General features: G+C 37.3%; 1 protein-coding gene across 1 annotated transcript in view; it reads right to left on the bottom strand.

Annotated features, from left to right (window-relative positions):
• Nucleotides 1-7860: 7860 nt before the first annotated feature.
• LOC140144786 (uncharacterized) overlaps nt 7861-13065 on the bottom strand; it is a 294427-nt gene continuing 289222 nt past the window's right edge. The window contains exon 6 of the mRNA XM_072166591.1: nt 7861-9614. Within this exon, the coding sequence (XP_072022692.1) occupies nt 7893-9614 (1722 nt within the window). The 3' untranslated portion in view covers nt 7861-7892. The remainder of the gene's footprint in view (nt 9615-13065) is intronic.

Genomic DNA, 13065 nt, shown 5'->3' on the forward strand with positions numbered 1-13065 from the left:
ACTCACATTCATCCTTAAACGCAAGCACTTCCACAAGTAAATTAAACTGGGCTAAAAAAACCTTAATAATATTTCACATGGTCATATCTTGAAAGTCTGGATCAAAATGAACCAAAATTACTATACATGGTCATGTACCAACATATTAAAAGTTAAAACTGTAAATTAGGGTGTTACTGTTTGCCGATTAATTTTGCATGAAAATCAGTTCTTAAAACCTTGATCTGTACATATTCCAAGCAAAAGTGGACATGACTCAAAAAAAAAAAAAATTGCCTCTATGTATTTCTTTTAACTTTCATATTATTCCAAACAGATGTAATGTTCAAGTTCTAAACTTTTTTTCTGCATTTTTCTAACAGTTTGTTTAAAAAAAAATTCTTCGGAGAGTGTATTTTTAGTGGAAAAATCCTGTTCAACTTAGATATTTTCTAAGTGGCCTATTTTATTAAACAGGGGCACTTTTCTTTTTAATTTGATACATTTTATATATGAAATATGGTCTTCAAGAAATATCCATCACATTTTAAATAACCCCCCCGCTAATTTTTCCTTTCATTGTGTTTTCATTACACTAAATATGGTGTAGCACGAGTTACCGAGAGATGCATTTTTTAATATATTTACAAAATGTTGGCAATTTAATTGATGCCAGTTATTATTTTCCTTCTACTAGTATATAGTACCTTGAATAAAAATAAGAAATTGAAATAGAAAACACTATCCACCACATAATAATGAACACTTAAAAATTGTAGCACGAGTTACCAGTAGCACGAGTTACCGATGTAGCACGAGTTACCATAGCCCACTTCCCCCTGTACCAGCAAAGGTAATTAATGCAAAATACCACTTGGCAGCAATAGAGGTATCTCCCAACTGCATGAATATGCATTAAATTTTGCCATGGTAACAACTTTCTAGCAGTAGTGTAGCCAGTGGGGTGGGGGGGGGGGGGGGCAGGTGGGGCAGACTTCCCCCTGGCAAAGTAGAATTATGTGGTTCGTAATTAAGATGGCACTCACTCAAAAGTGTGTAAATAACACTGTTTTGTAAATACAAATGATATGCAAATAAGCTCATTAATATTCATAAATATGCAAATAACATGATAAACATCAGGTCACAATATCCAATCACCAAACCAAGTTTGAAGTTGATTGGTTATTAATGCATTTAAGCTGCAGAGTGGATTAATGAAAATGTAGGCAAAACATGCAAATAAGCTCATTAATAATCATAAATATGCAAATAATAACATAACACAAAACTATACAACACATCAAGCCACCATATCCTATCACCATACCTATCTACAATGTATCTAACTGGCATAGTATACCAAGTATGTAGTTGATAGATTATTGCGTTGAAGCTGCACAGTGGATTAATCAATTTGCTTCCGCCCGAGCAGCCGAGCAAAGAAACAAACAAAGAAACAACCAGGCAACCAAAATTAAAATTGTGGGGGCCCAAAATTAAAGATAAAAGTGCCCTTCTGACAGAAAAATGAAAGTAAATATATGGAAGGCAAAAATAGAGAAAAAGTTCAAGGAGCCAGTTCCACCCTGATCATGTGCCAAAATAGTGTAAATATACCAAATTTTTACCAAAATAAAATCCCTTTTTTGAAGCTCGAAGACTTAAACTTGTACAGTCTCTCTAAAAAAATGCTCTAGTATATCCCATTACTAATACCTGGTCAAAATGATGCAACCAAACAAGGCTTATATTAACCAGGCACCCAGGCTTTTTTTACCCCATGGTTGCCCAGTTTTGGCTCCTGGTGTATCCAATATTTTACACTACAAACTATAGGACCAGGAGCCATCTTTGGGACCTGGAGCTCATTTTAGCTCCTGGTCCAGGCATACTTAATATAAGGCCTGCAACCAAAAGTTTTAGTCCCCCCACCAAAAAAAAAAATCTAGCCTAAGAACTAAGCAATATAGATACTGGAAATCCTGAGACTAGCTAACAGCCACAGTGACATTTCAAGTTGATACGGTACTGAGATTTGTATGATTGATACAAAATTTGGTCAATGTTGTTGAGTATGATGGGTCTCATTTTCCAGGTGAAGTCACTGAAATCGTGCAAACTGTATTCAGTAATGCACCAAGCAGGAAATCACAGGAAATTATCTTAACCAAAAGATGACCAAACATTCCACACCGGTACCTCAGAAAGCAATTTTTAAATTTAAAGAAACTTACAGAGCCGATCATTGTAAAGAACCACAAACATTACAAGTTTTGTGAACTAATTTAGGGTGAAATAACCTGGAAGTAAAAGTCTATCAATTGTTGACTGTTCAATTTAACTGTTGAAATTTAAGCCTTACAATGTAGTAGTATGAAATATCCAAACAAGATAAATGGAGCAAGGGATTAAGTACATATAATGCTGGGATGTAATGTGTGTGGTACATGCTAATACATGCACTGTATTTGTGTTATTTGTACATAAATTGTGTTATTTTGGGGGTTATCATGGATTATGTACATAGATTGGGTTATTTGATTATATACCAGTCATTGAGGAATTTTTATCAAGAAACTTTGGCATTTAAAAGAACATTAACCATTTTGAATATGGCCGGACAAACTGTAGCATGAGTTACCGTAGCATGAGTTACCATGTTTTTTGCCAGTCAATGTAAAACTATGAGGGACAAAACTTTTTAAGTTATACCAAGATAAACCTTAGCATAGCAGTTACTTATCATATAATCAATTAGGCTTTAATGTTTTTTGTTTTAGGACACGATCAAAATAAAAGTGAGTGATTTTTTAGCATGTCACGGCTCGTAGCACGAGTTACCGTTTTTCGCAGCTGTCCCATACGTACAAAAGTTGATATATTCATTTAGCAATACTATGAGGATCTAGCCTTGAATGTTGGGTATTTTACAAAAAATACAGATTCCAATCAAATGAGTTTAAAAAGCTGGAGCACAAAGTATGTAAAAGGATGCCCAAAAGTGTAGCACAAGTTACCGTGGAATTGCCCTACAGTTTGTCAAAAAAAAGTTTCATTTTCTGAAGAGAGTGGCCCAAAAGTAATGCAGTTTTTTTGGGGGGGGGGTTGTATTCTGGTGAGAGATTTTTACAGCATGTATTTCAAAGGCTCAGTTACGTATTCTGCAGAGTGATCACAAAGTGCCCCTCTAAATAAAAGCTAAGTTTAAATGCAAATTTCCAAACCATAAGTAGGCCTATTCTTTATTTCACCTCAAGTTCAGCAGTGACATTGATGCATTTTCGCAGTTGCGCTGCAAGCATGCTGATAAACCGCCCTTGTACGCATGTGTGTAGTGTGTGTACTGTACGCTCTGCGTAATTAACTTTATGCGTGTGATTCGCTACTGAGCCCACATAGATACGCGCGTATGTCACTACTGATGAACTTGAGGTGAACCAATGTATGTCTAGTCTTATTTTAAGTAGAGTTACTTGAGAGTGCTGTGTGTGCATTTATGCAGTTACGTCACCAGCGGGCAAACAAAACACCCTTCAACGTGTGTGTAATACGCCCCTGCTGGATAAGGTTAGCGCGAGCGAGTCAAAACTACCGCTGCAAAATATGCACATGGTGTTAGCTCTCAACTTGACAGTACAGGCGCTGATGCATCTCAAAGCAAGCCGAGAGTAACACCATGATGTGCGTATGTTGCAGTGGCAGGTTCGACTCACACGCTAACTGTATACACTGTACACCCCCCCCACACACACACATAAAAGGCAAGTTGTCCACACGCTGGTGACGCAACTGCATAAATGCACTGACAGCCCTCCCAACTTGCGACAAGACAAGACAGAGTAGGTCTATTATTTTATGGACGTAAACATGAAAAACAAAAATGCCCAACAACAACAAAACCAACAACAACAGCATCAACAAGTCAGCAACCTTGAGAAGAGACACAGTACAGGCGCCGATGCGTGTCATCTCAAGCTGATAGTAACACCATGTGTGTGTCTATTTCACAGTGGCAGGTTTGAATCATGCGCTAACCTAATATCGTGTGGTATACATACGTATTAAGTGCAGCTTGAGACAAGGCAGGCCTATTATTTTATAGATGTAAACATGAAAAACAAAATGCCAAACAACAACAACAACCAACAAAACCAACAGCACCAAGTGACAACAACCTTGAGAAGGTACAGACGCTGATATGCATGTCATCTCAAGCTGGGAGTAACACCATGTGTGTATTTCGCAGTGGCAGGTTCGAATCATGCGCTAACCTTTTCCCGCGGAGCGTATACATGAGTAAAAGGGTGCTTTATCCGCACACTGTGGATGCAATTGCGTAAATGCACTGAAGGCACTCTCAACTTGACACAAGATACAGTAGCGAGTAGGCCTAGTATTATTTTATAGTTGTAAACATGGCATGTGAAATAAAAATGTCAAACAACAACAACACAGAAAGGCCAAAATATATAAATGGACAGGAAAATAAATAAACGATGATAAAAACTGATTATGTTGATTAGACAATAATAACTGCGCACCATCTATTTTGAGGTCATTGTGTGAAATCGGAGGGTTTTGTTTTGTTTTGGGCTGAGGCCCAAAACAAATCCCGACAATTTCACACAATGACCTCAAAATAGATGGTGCAAAGTTATTATTGTCATTCATTACCGCCGTATCTAATATTTTGAACAAATCAAAATGGCATTTTATGTTATTTTAGGCCGTATAAAATTAATGTTTTGGTTCTCGTCCAGAGGATTTTCATGAATTGATGAGGGAGGGAGGTGTTTTTTTTTTTTTTTTTCAATGTAAAATTAGCATTGTCAGTAGTTTTCGGTCTTCTCCAACAGTGCTCGAGAAAACGACGAGGCCCTTTTTTTTTTTCAAATGTGAGATTCTGAGGATAAACCCCTAGAGTACCACAAAAAGACTTGGAAGTGATGCTTGTTCTCTAATAAACTTATTTATATGTATGAAGATTTCATAAATCATTCCAAAGTCTAAAAAATTGAAAAATCTAAAAAAAAAAAATCTGACAAATCCCAGAAATTGAGGAGGGAGGGACGAGAACCAAAATATTAATTTTAAACGGCCTTATGCCATAAAACGCTGTTAAATATAACCAGTTTTAATCATTGTTGTAACCTACCCTACAAAAAAATCAACCAGGCGAATATAACATTCGCGCCGACAACAAGAGCTACCAATGACAGAAGCGCGACGGCATCGCGTAGGTGTGTGCGTTGCCATAACACGTAGCTTATACACGCACGTGCGCGCAGAAGTCATTGTTGCGCGTCCGGAGTCATTGTGAGTAATTAATGACCTCGCAATTAGTGCGCGGTCAGGCGATCAATTTCTTTTGATTGGATTACAGGCTTCGCGTATATTAATGAGGTTATGAATTAGAGGTTAATAACTGCGCATCGGTTATTTGGAGGGCATTGTGAAAAATCTAAACATTTTGCCTTTGGAACCGAGGAATATCCCGAGGGGCGCAGCCCCGAGGGATATTCCGAGGTCCAAAGCAAAATGTTTAGATTTTTCACAATGCCCGACATATAACCGATGCAAAGTTATTAACCTCATTCATAACCGTCACTTTGATCTTTTAACTTTACAAAATAACACAAAATTGTCCTCAAAAGTTTGTAAAAATAAACAATTTTTACATCTTCCCTTTCCCAAAATCGATCAGGCTAAAACAAAACGACCAATAACAAAAGTGCGTATCAGAATCTGTGCAAATATGGTAGCTCGCAATCCAAATACGGCAGTCAGCGCGCGCGCAGTTCGTTGGACGCACAATACGGCGCACGCAGAAGTCAATTGTGTGCGACATTGGAACAATTACGCATTTTGCGGTCAATTGTGAGATATTAATGACCTCGATTTGCGTTCGCGTTTTCACAAATAATAAAATATGATTGGATCGCACGCATCGCGTTTATTAATGAGGTTATGAATTAGAGGTTAATAACTGCGCATCGGTTATTTGGAGGGCATTGTGAAAAATCTAAACATTTTGCCTTTGGAACCGAGGGATATTCCGAGGTCCAAAGCAAAATGTTTAGATTTTTCACAATGCCCGACATATTACCGATGCAAAGTTATTAACCTCATTCATAAACCGTCACTAATCTCTTCACCTTACAAAATAACACAAAATTTTGCTCAAAAGTTTATAAAAATAGATGATTTTTACATCTTCCCTTTCCAAAAATCGATCAGGCTAAAACATGACGACCAATAACAAAAGTACGTATCACAATCTGCGCAAATATGGTAGCGCGCAATCCAAATACGGCAGCCAGCGCGCGCTCAGTTTGTTCGACGCACAACAACACGCAAACGCCGGTCAATTGTGTGCGACATTGGAACAATTACGCATTTTGCGATCAATTGTGAGATATTAATGACCTCGATTTGCGTTCGCGTTTTCACAAATAACTAAATGTAATTGGATCGCACACATCGCGTTTATTAATGAGGTTATGAATTGTCGACAAATACTCGGCTGAATATTTTACAAAATATTGATTTATTGAAGTTTAAAATTCTGATAACCTGAGTGAAATTTTTAGAGGACCGTAAAAACCATGATGGCCTAGCCAGGCCTAGCTAGGCCTATGAAAAATCCAACATCATGACATGAAAGACAAAAACAAAGGAATAAACAAACCAACAAACAGAGACAAAACCAAACAAATAAACAACAAATAAAACATTTAAACAATTAAAATTACCTTTTATTAATTCATTTAGACATTCTGCAAACTTTTTATATAATTTATGTTTTTGTAAAATATCAAAAAGATTGCTAAAAAATGGAATTAATTTGGACCAACTATTTTTATTTTAATCTCATGAAAAAAACGTGTACGAAAACCCACAAAAAAGTAACAAACAAACATGACAAAAACAAACAAATAAACAACAAAATAAACATCCAAACAACAGAAACAACCCCTTATCCTTTCATTCAGACACTCTACAAAAGAGTAACATAAATTATCTTCATGTAAAACATTTCTAAGATTGTTAAAAAGAGGTTTTTTAGACCAATAAATTTGCAAAATATTTTATTTCACCAGGCCCTGTCATGCCTGTATTTCACAAACGTGTGCGCCGCCGCCACGGGGCCTGTCAACGCCGCTATGTGCTCCACGAAAAAAAAAAAAAAAAAAAAAAAAACCGAACAAACATAAAAGACAAAAACAAACAAATAAACAACAAAATAAACATCCAAACAACAAAACCAATCCCCTATCCTTTCATTCAGACACTCTACAAAAGTATTACATACATTTCAATGATGTAAAATATTTCGAAAATTGCTAAAAAACGGGTTTATTCAGAACAATTATTTTGCAAAAAATTTTAATTTCATGAAAAACGCACACACCGGTCAATGCTAATGCGCCGCGAAAAAAAAAATAAAAACACGGACAGACGTAAAGACAAAAACAAACAAATAAACAACAAAATAAACATCCAAACAACAAAAACAAACCCCTATCCTGTCATTCAGACACTCTACAAAAGAGTTACATAAATTTCCTTGATGTAAAATATTTCGAAAATTGCTAAAAAACGGGTTTATTCAGAACAATTATTTTGCAAAAAATTTTAATTTCATGAAAAACGCACACACCGGTCAATGCTAATGCGCCGCGAAAAATAAAATAAAAACACGGACAGACGTAAAGACAAAAACAAACAAATAAACAACAAAATAAACATCCAAAAAACAAAAACAACCCCTTATCCTTTCATTCATACTGTCTACTAACAACTACATAACTTACCTTCATGTAGAACATTGCTAAGATTGCTAAAAAAGAGGTTTATTGAGACGACTTTTACGTCATTATTTTGAGTAAGCTTAAACGTTAGGTTTCTACTCACGATAATTCCTGCATGGATGTATTTCTTGATGTTGATATCAGAGTCTGCAGTTGTTCCTTTGTAAACACGATGCGCGCTAGATTCAAAATCCTGAGATGAGGTAAAATACTAAGAATTGCTGAGAAACACTTGCTGTCATTAATTACATTATTCCCGTAGAGATTCAGTGTTGTGAGTTGAGGTAATTCACCAGCTGTAGTAATTAATGCAGCCATCTCATCCTCCTTGCCTTCCATGCACTCCAAGACTATCTGTTCCAATGCTTGACATTTACGTAGACATTTCACGCTGTCTACGTTTGGTAATGGGTTGATTGATATATCAAGCTTACGTAATGAAACAAGAAATGCAAAGCCTGTGAATATCGTATTCATGTCTGAGGTGTAAACACCCTTCATGTAACGCATATTGAATTCTTGTAATTGCGTGCATTGAGTGAGGCTATTTGCTAATACTGATGATGTCACTCCTGGTTCAAACTCATTCACGCTGATGTCAAGTTTGTGTACATTTATCATCTTTGAGATTGATTTCATGACACGTGTTACATCGGAGGCATTACTACAGACACCCCGGTCAGTCAAGCGTGATGCATCCAGTTCTGAGATTACTGCAGGGATTGGAGGATTGATTGAATCATTTATTATTTGTTGTAACAAATACTTCAAATTATTCGCGAGGCCAAAATAACCTTCTTGGCAGTTCAGTCTCAGGTTTGGGCAGAACCCAAGGCTATTAATTATAGGAGTGAAATCTATTTCATTTGACGAGGGTTGGCCTGCGGTTGTTTCTAGACATGAGATGTATGCTGCTAGCTTTACCGCAAATCCATGACTATGTTTATCATTGTCTACACAGGCCCACTTATGCCTCTTCCTGATTTCATCACTTATTGTGGCTTGATTTGCCTTGACAAATCTGTCACACTGTCTTTTCAAATCACTGATATCACGTTTCTCCATGGCTTTCACAGTGTCAGCAAAAACTTGCCTCATCGCCCCTTTCTTGATCTCGTCCATTTTCTCCTGGGCATGGGGTATTGGGTGAAGATGTATTTGTTTTACATCCTCCCCACAATACCTCATGTAATACGATACCGAAGAGGCAAGTTTTTGCGTGAGTCCTGTGAACAGGACTTGTCCATCTGAAAAGACAGGTTTCAGACTGTCACGCATTTCATCCTCTATTTGACCCTCAAAATTGCATTCCAAAATTAGTTCAATTAATTCTTGCACTTGGCGGGATTCCTGGTAATTCAGAACTGGATGCTTCACTTTGACTTTACCTTCGTTGTCATATACCTCTTTTTCCTCGTAGTACTCTTGACATTTTGGCTCTTTGCTGTTTTTGAATATGTCTACCAATTTTTCCACTACTAATTTTGCAGCATGTTTGTTGCTTGTTGCAAATTTCAGGACCATACCAAGATTCAAGGCATGTTGGACTGACTTGATCTTGGCAAGATATGCAGGTAGTTTATCCTCATGGTTTGCAAGATAAACTCCTGCACAGAATTCTTGGCCTGATTTGTGGAAAAATTGTAGATCTGAACCTTTTTTGCACAGAATACCCATACCACAAACTTGAACCAGGAGTTCTTCACCAGCATCAGGATCATCGCACACTTTCTTGATTTCATCTTTCGAAAACACTATCTTTGTTTTGTAGGGAGTAAGACTTTCGGCTGCAAGTTTTCCCAGGAACTCAATGATTTCTCCCTGTAAAAAGATACAAACAGAAAAACAACATCATTTTACTATCATCATTGATTAATGATTGTCATGTAGAAATCAAATTACACATTTATTTTATAGCAAGTATAACTTTTTATAGCATAAACTTCATATATCAAGCATCAACCAGGCATGCAGGCATTCGAGCACTAAATAGTGCCAGGCATTAGGCTAGCCTAGGCCTTGGCCAATTTAGGCCCAGCTTTTTAATAACTTAGTACAAGGTCTAGACATTTAGGCCTAGCCTAAACCTACCTTGACCTATTATTCCATTTTGGCTTCCTCAAGAATTACTTCACGCGTGTACAGTCTACACTCTACATATTTATACCGCCGTATCGCTCATGTATGCGCTCGATTTAATACAACGTGCACTGATGTCACTCTCGAGAGGAAGGCCAATGGACTAGGCCTAGGGCCTAGCTAAGCCCAAGCGTAGATATTTAGAATTAAAACCAGCGGACCAGGACTCGACCGCCATCTTGATACAAGCATGCAGCAAAAATGGGGGTAACTTGTGTTTTGTCGAAATGCACCAGAAACTAATCGGTGCTTGTGCGCGATATGAGACACACTTATGTCGCGATGCAATGACTGCGTCCAATGAGCGAAACAATGAATGCGTAAATAAATATAGTGCGATTATTTATACGCAGAATTATTCTAGTGTGTTTTTGTTACTGCGAGCGTAAAGAAAGTCCCAACTTGTGTAAATTCACATTTTAAGCGCGCGCCAGTCACTTATGACATATTGCAATGTGCAATTTCAGTTTGTCGACTTTGTTCAGCTTATTATAATTGGTGAAAATTATTTGGTTTTTGTTACTGCGCGCGTCAATAAAGTCCCAACTCATACAGTACTTGCGATGCGCAACTTGCGTATTGTGCTGAGCCTGTGGCTGTGCCCAACTGCGTGCACGCCATTCTATATGATATCAATCCACAATGTTATTTATATAGACTTAAGATCTTTTTTCGCCAATTATAAGCGAAACAAACTTTAGCGTAAGTACTGCGCACAAATGCGTAATTTTTTGTTCACCAATTATAACTGGAACAAAATATAGACATAATTTTTTTCCAGGGGCGGGCCCTCATAGCAATCACACAGAGCATACCATAGCGTTTTTTGTTTTTTTGTAACTTACATCACTTTCGGAAAAGCGATCGATACAGCTGATATAGTCCCCAGCATGCCGTGTGCATGCAGTGACTCAAGAGGGCAACTTTGAATTTGTCACTAGCCACACCCACACGACTAAAATTAAAATGCTGCCTGTGTTTCTTTGATAGCTTTTCTGGTATAAATCGACGGAAGTTACATCACAAAACAATATGCTCCTTGCGATTGCTTGGTATGAAAAGGCCTAGGCTTCTTTGTAATGGATCATGTAGGTTAGCGAAGGAGTCCAAGCAAAGGAGCCTAGCCCTAGGCCTACTCAATTGCATGCACTCAGTCATCAGCAATACTCATGATACTGCATGACTGCGCGCTCAAAACTCAACAGGGAATAGAAAATTATTGAAATGAAATCAATAAATTTAGAAACATGGCCTAGCCTAGCACGAGTCATCATCGTGTCAACTGTCATACTTTACAAAAAAGTGACTGAGAGCACATGAGCAGTAGCGTAGCCAGCGGGGGGGCAGGGGGGCAAAGGAAAAGAAAAGGGCAAGGAGCCCTTTTCTACCGAAATTCATCCCGAAAATACACAATTTTTCCGCGCTACGCGCGCATATTGCAAAGATTAAGCCCTTTCCATCCTGATAAAGGGCGAAAATAGTGTAAAATACCAATTTTTTTGCACGCTACGCGCGCACATCGTCCCAATAAAGCCTTTTGTCTCTATATGTATTGTATGATGCAACAGTAATTTTTTTCGTCTGTGCCCCAAAATTTTTATTTTGCCCCCCCTGACCAAAAAAGCTGGCTACGCCCCTGCACATGAGTATGACGAGTTGTGCTAGGCTAGCCCTAGTTTAGGTCTAAGTTAGTTTTTATATATATTTTAAAAACATGCAATTGAGCAGGATTAGGCCTACTTCAAAATGTTTGACTAATTGACTTTGAAGTTAGATCTTTATTTTCTTACATGCTTACCCTACATGCATGACATGCATGCCTGATTTTTTACCCTACCTGTACACCAAACCAGGGCCGCGACACTCCGGCACTTGTTGGAAGACATGAAGTACAGCAGACAGTTACATGTACAATGTGATTTTCTCATTTATAATTAGGATTACGTCATTGCCAGAATGCCAGAGCTTGTTTCATTTGTTCATTAGAATGATTGACAGCGGTGGGCGGACTTATACTCTAAAAATGATTCTCTAATAAATTATAGGTCACTAGGTCAATTCGGACCGTCTCTTCCTCAGATCTCTATGTAGGACTCTATGGTATCTTCTCATTACACGTTCGTAGTAAGACCTTTATTTTCTCTGGTAAGACTTGGCCGGCGACGACGCCTGTCTTCAACCGCTGTATAGCACGGTATAGGCAGTTTGCAGAGAGTGTCGCTTCTCTATCTTTATTTCTCTGACCAAACTTAACCACATTACAAGTCTACAATCTAATTTAGTCTACCAGACTGTAAAAGGAGTGTAACTACTGAAGACTGAACGTCGTTACCATAATTAAATTTGTAGGCCTATGGTGCTAGGCCGGTTGAAATTGAAATTTAGCTGCAGCCTTGGCTCAGCTGCGGCAGCGGCTTGTTGTTGTCATCATCGCGAATTTTCGTGAAAACATGAAAATGCAAAAATTAAAACGCAGCGCAGCAGACGATTTAAGAATGAGGGCGCAGTAACAATTTTTTTGACGGCAGTTTCAGACGGTGTCATCTCTTCGCAGGGGTATTGGACGTGACTGCTATGGCAATGTTGGCTTGATTTGGAACAAATCACATTATTAAATGTTTTGTTGAATATTGGGTTAGTGTTATTTGTTTCCCTTAACATTTATTTATTTATTTGTTTATTTGGATCATTATAAATATTATTATTATTATTATTATTATTATTATTATTATTAGTAGTAGTAGTAGTAGTAGTAGTAGTAGTAGTAGTAGTAGTAGTAGTAGTAGTAGTAGTAGTATTAATAGTATTATTATTATTTATTTATTTATTTGGATCATTATTATTATTATTATTATTATTATTTATTATTATTATTAAAATTATTATTATTATTATTATTATTATTATTATTATTATTATCAGTGTTGTTGTTGTTGTTGTTGTTGTTGTTATTATTATTATATTATTATGTGCTCACAATGTGATAGCTATAAGCCTAACCTGGAAATAGCTCATAACAAGCAGAATTTTTCAGGATAGGTCCAGAAATATGTGCAGAATAACATACTAAAAGTAGGTATGTCACAGTGGCTGCACAATAATTCTGCTACACTGTGCATGCAAGCATAACAGT

Source organism: Amphiura filiformis, unplaced genomic scaffold (assembly GCF_039555335.1).
Source record: "Amphiura filiformis unplaced genomic scaffold, Afil_fr2py scaffold_81, whole genome shotgun sequence".
NCBI lineage: Eukaryota > Metazoa > Echinodermata > Ophiuroidea > Amphilepidida > Amphiuridae > Amphiura > Amphiura filiformis.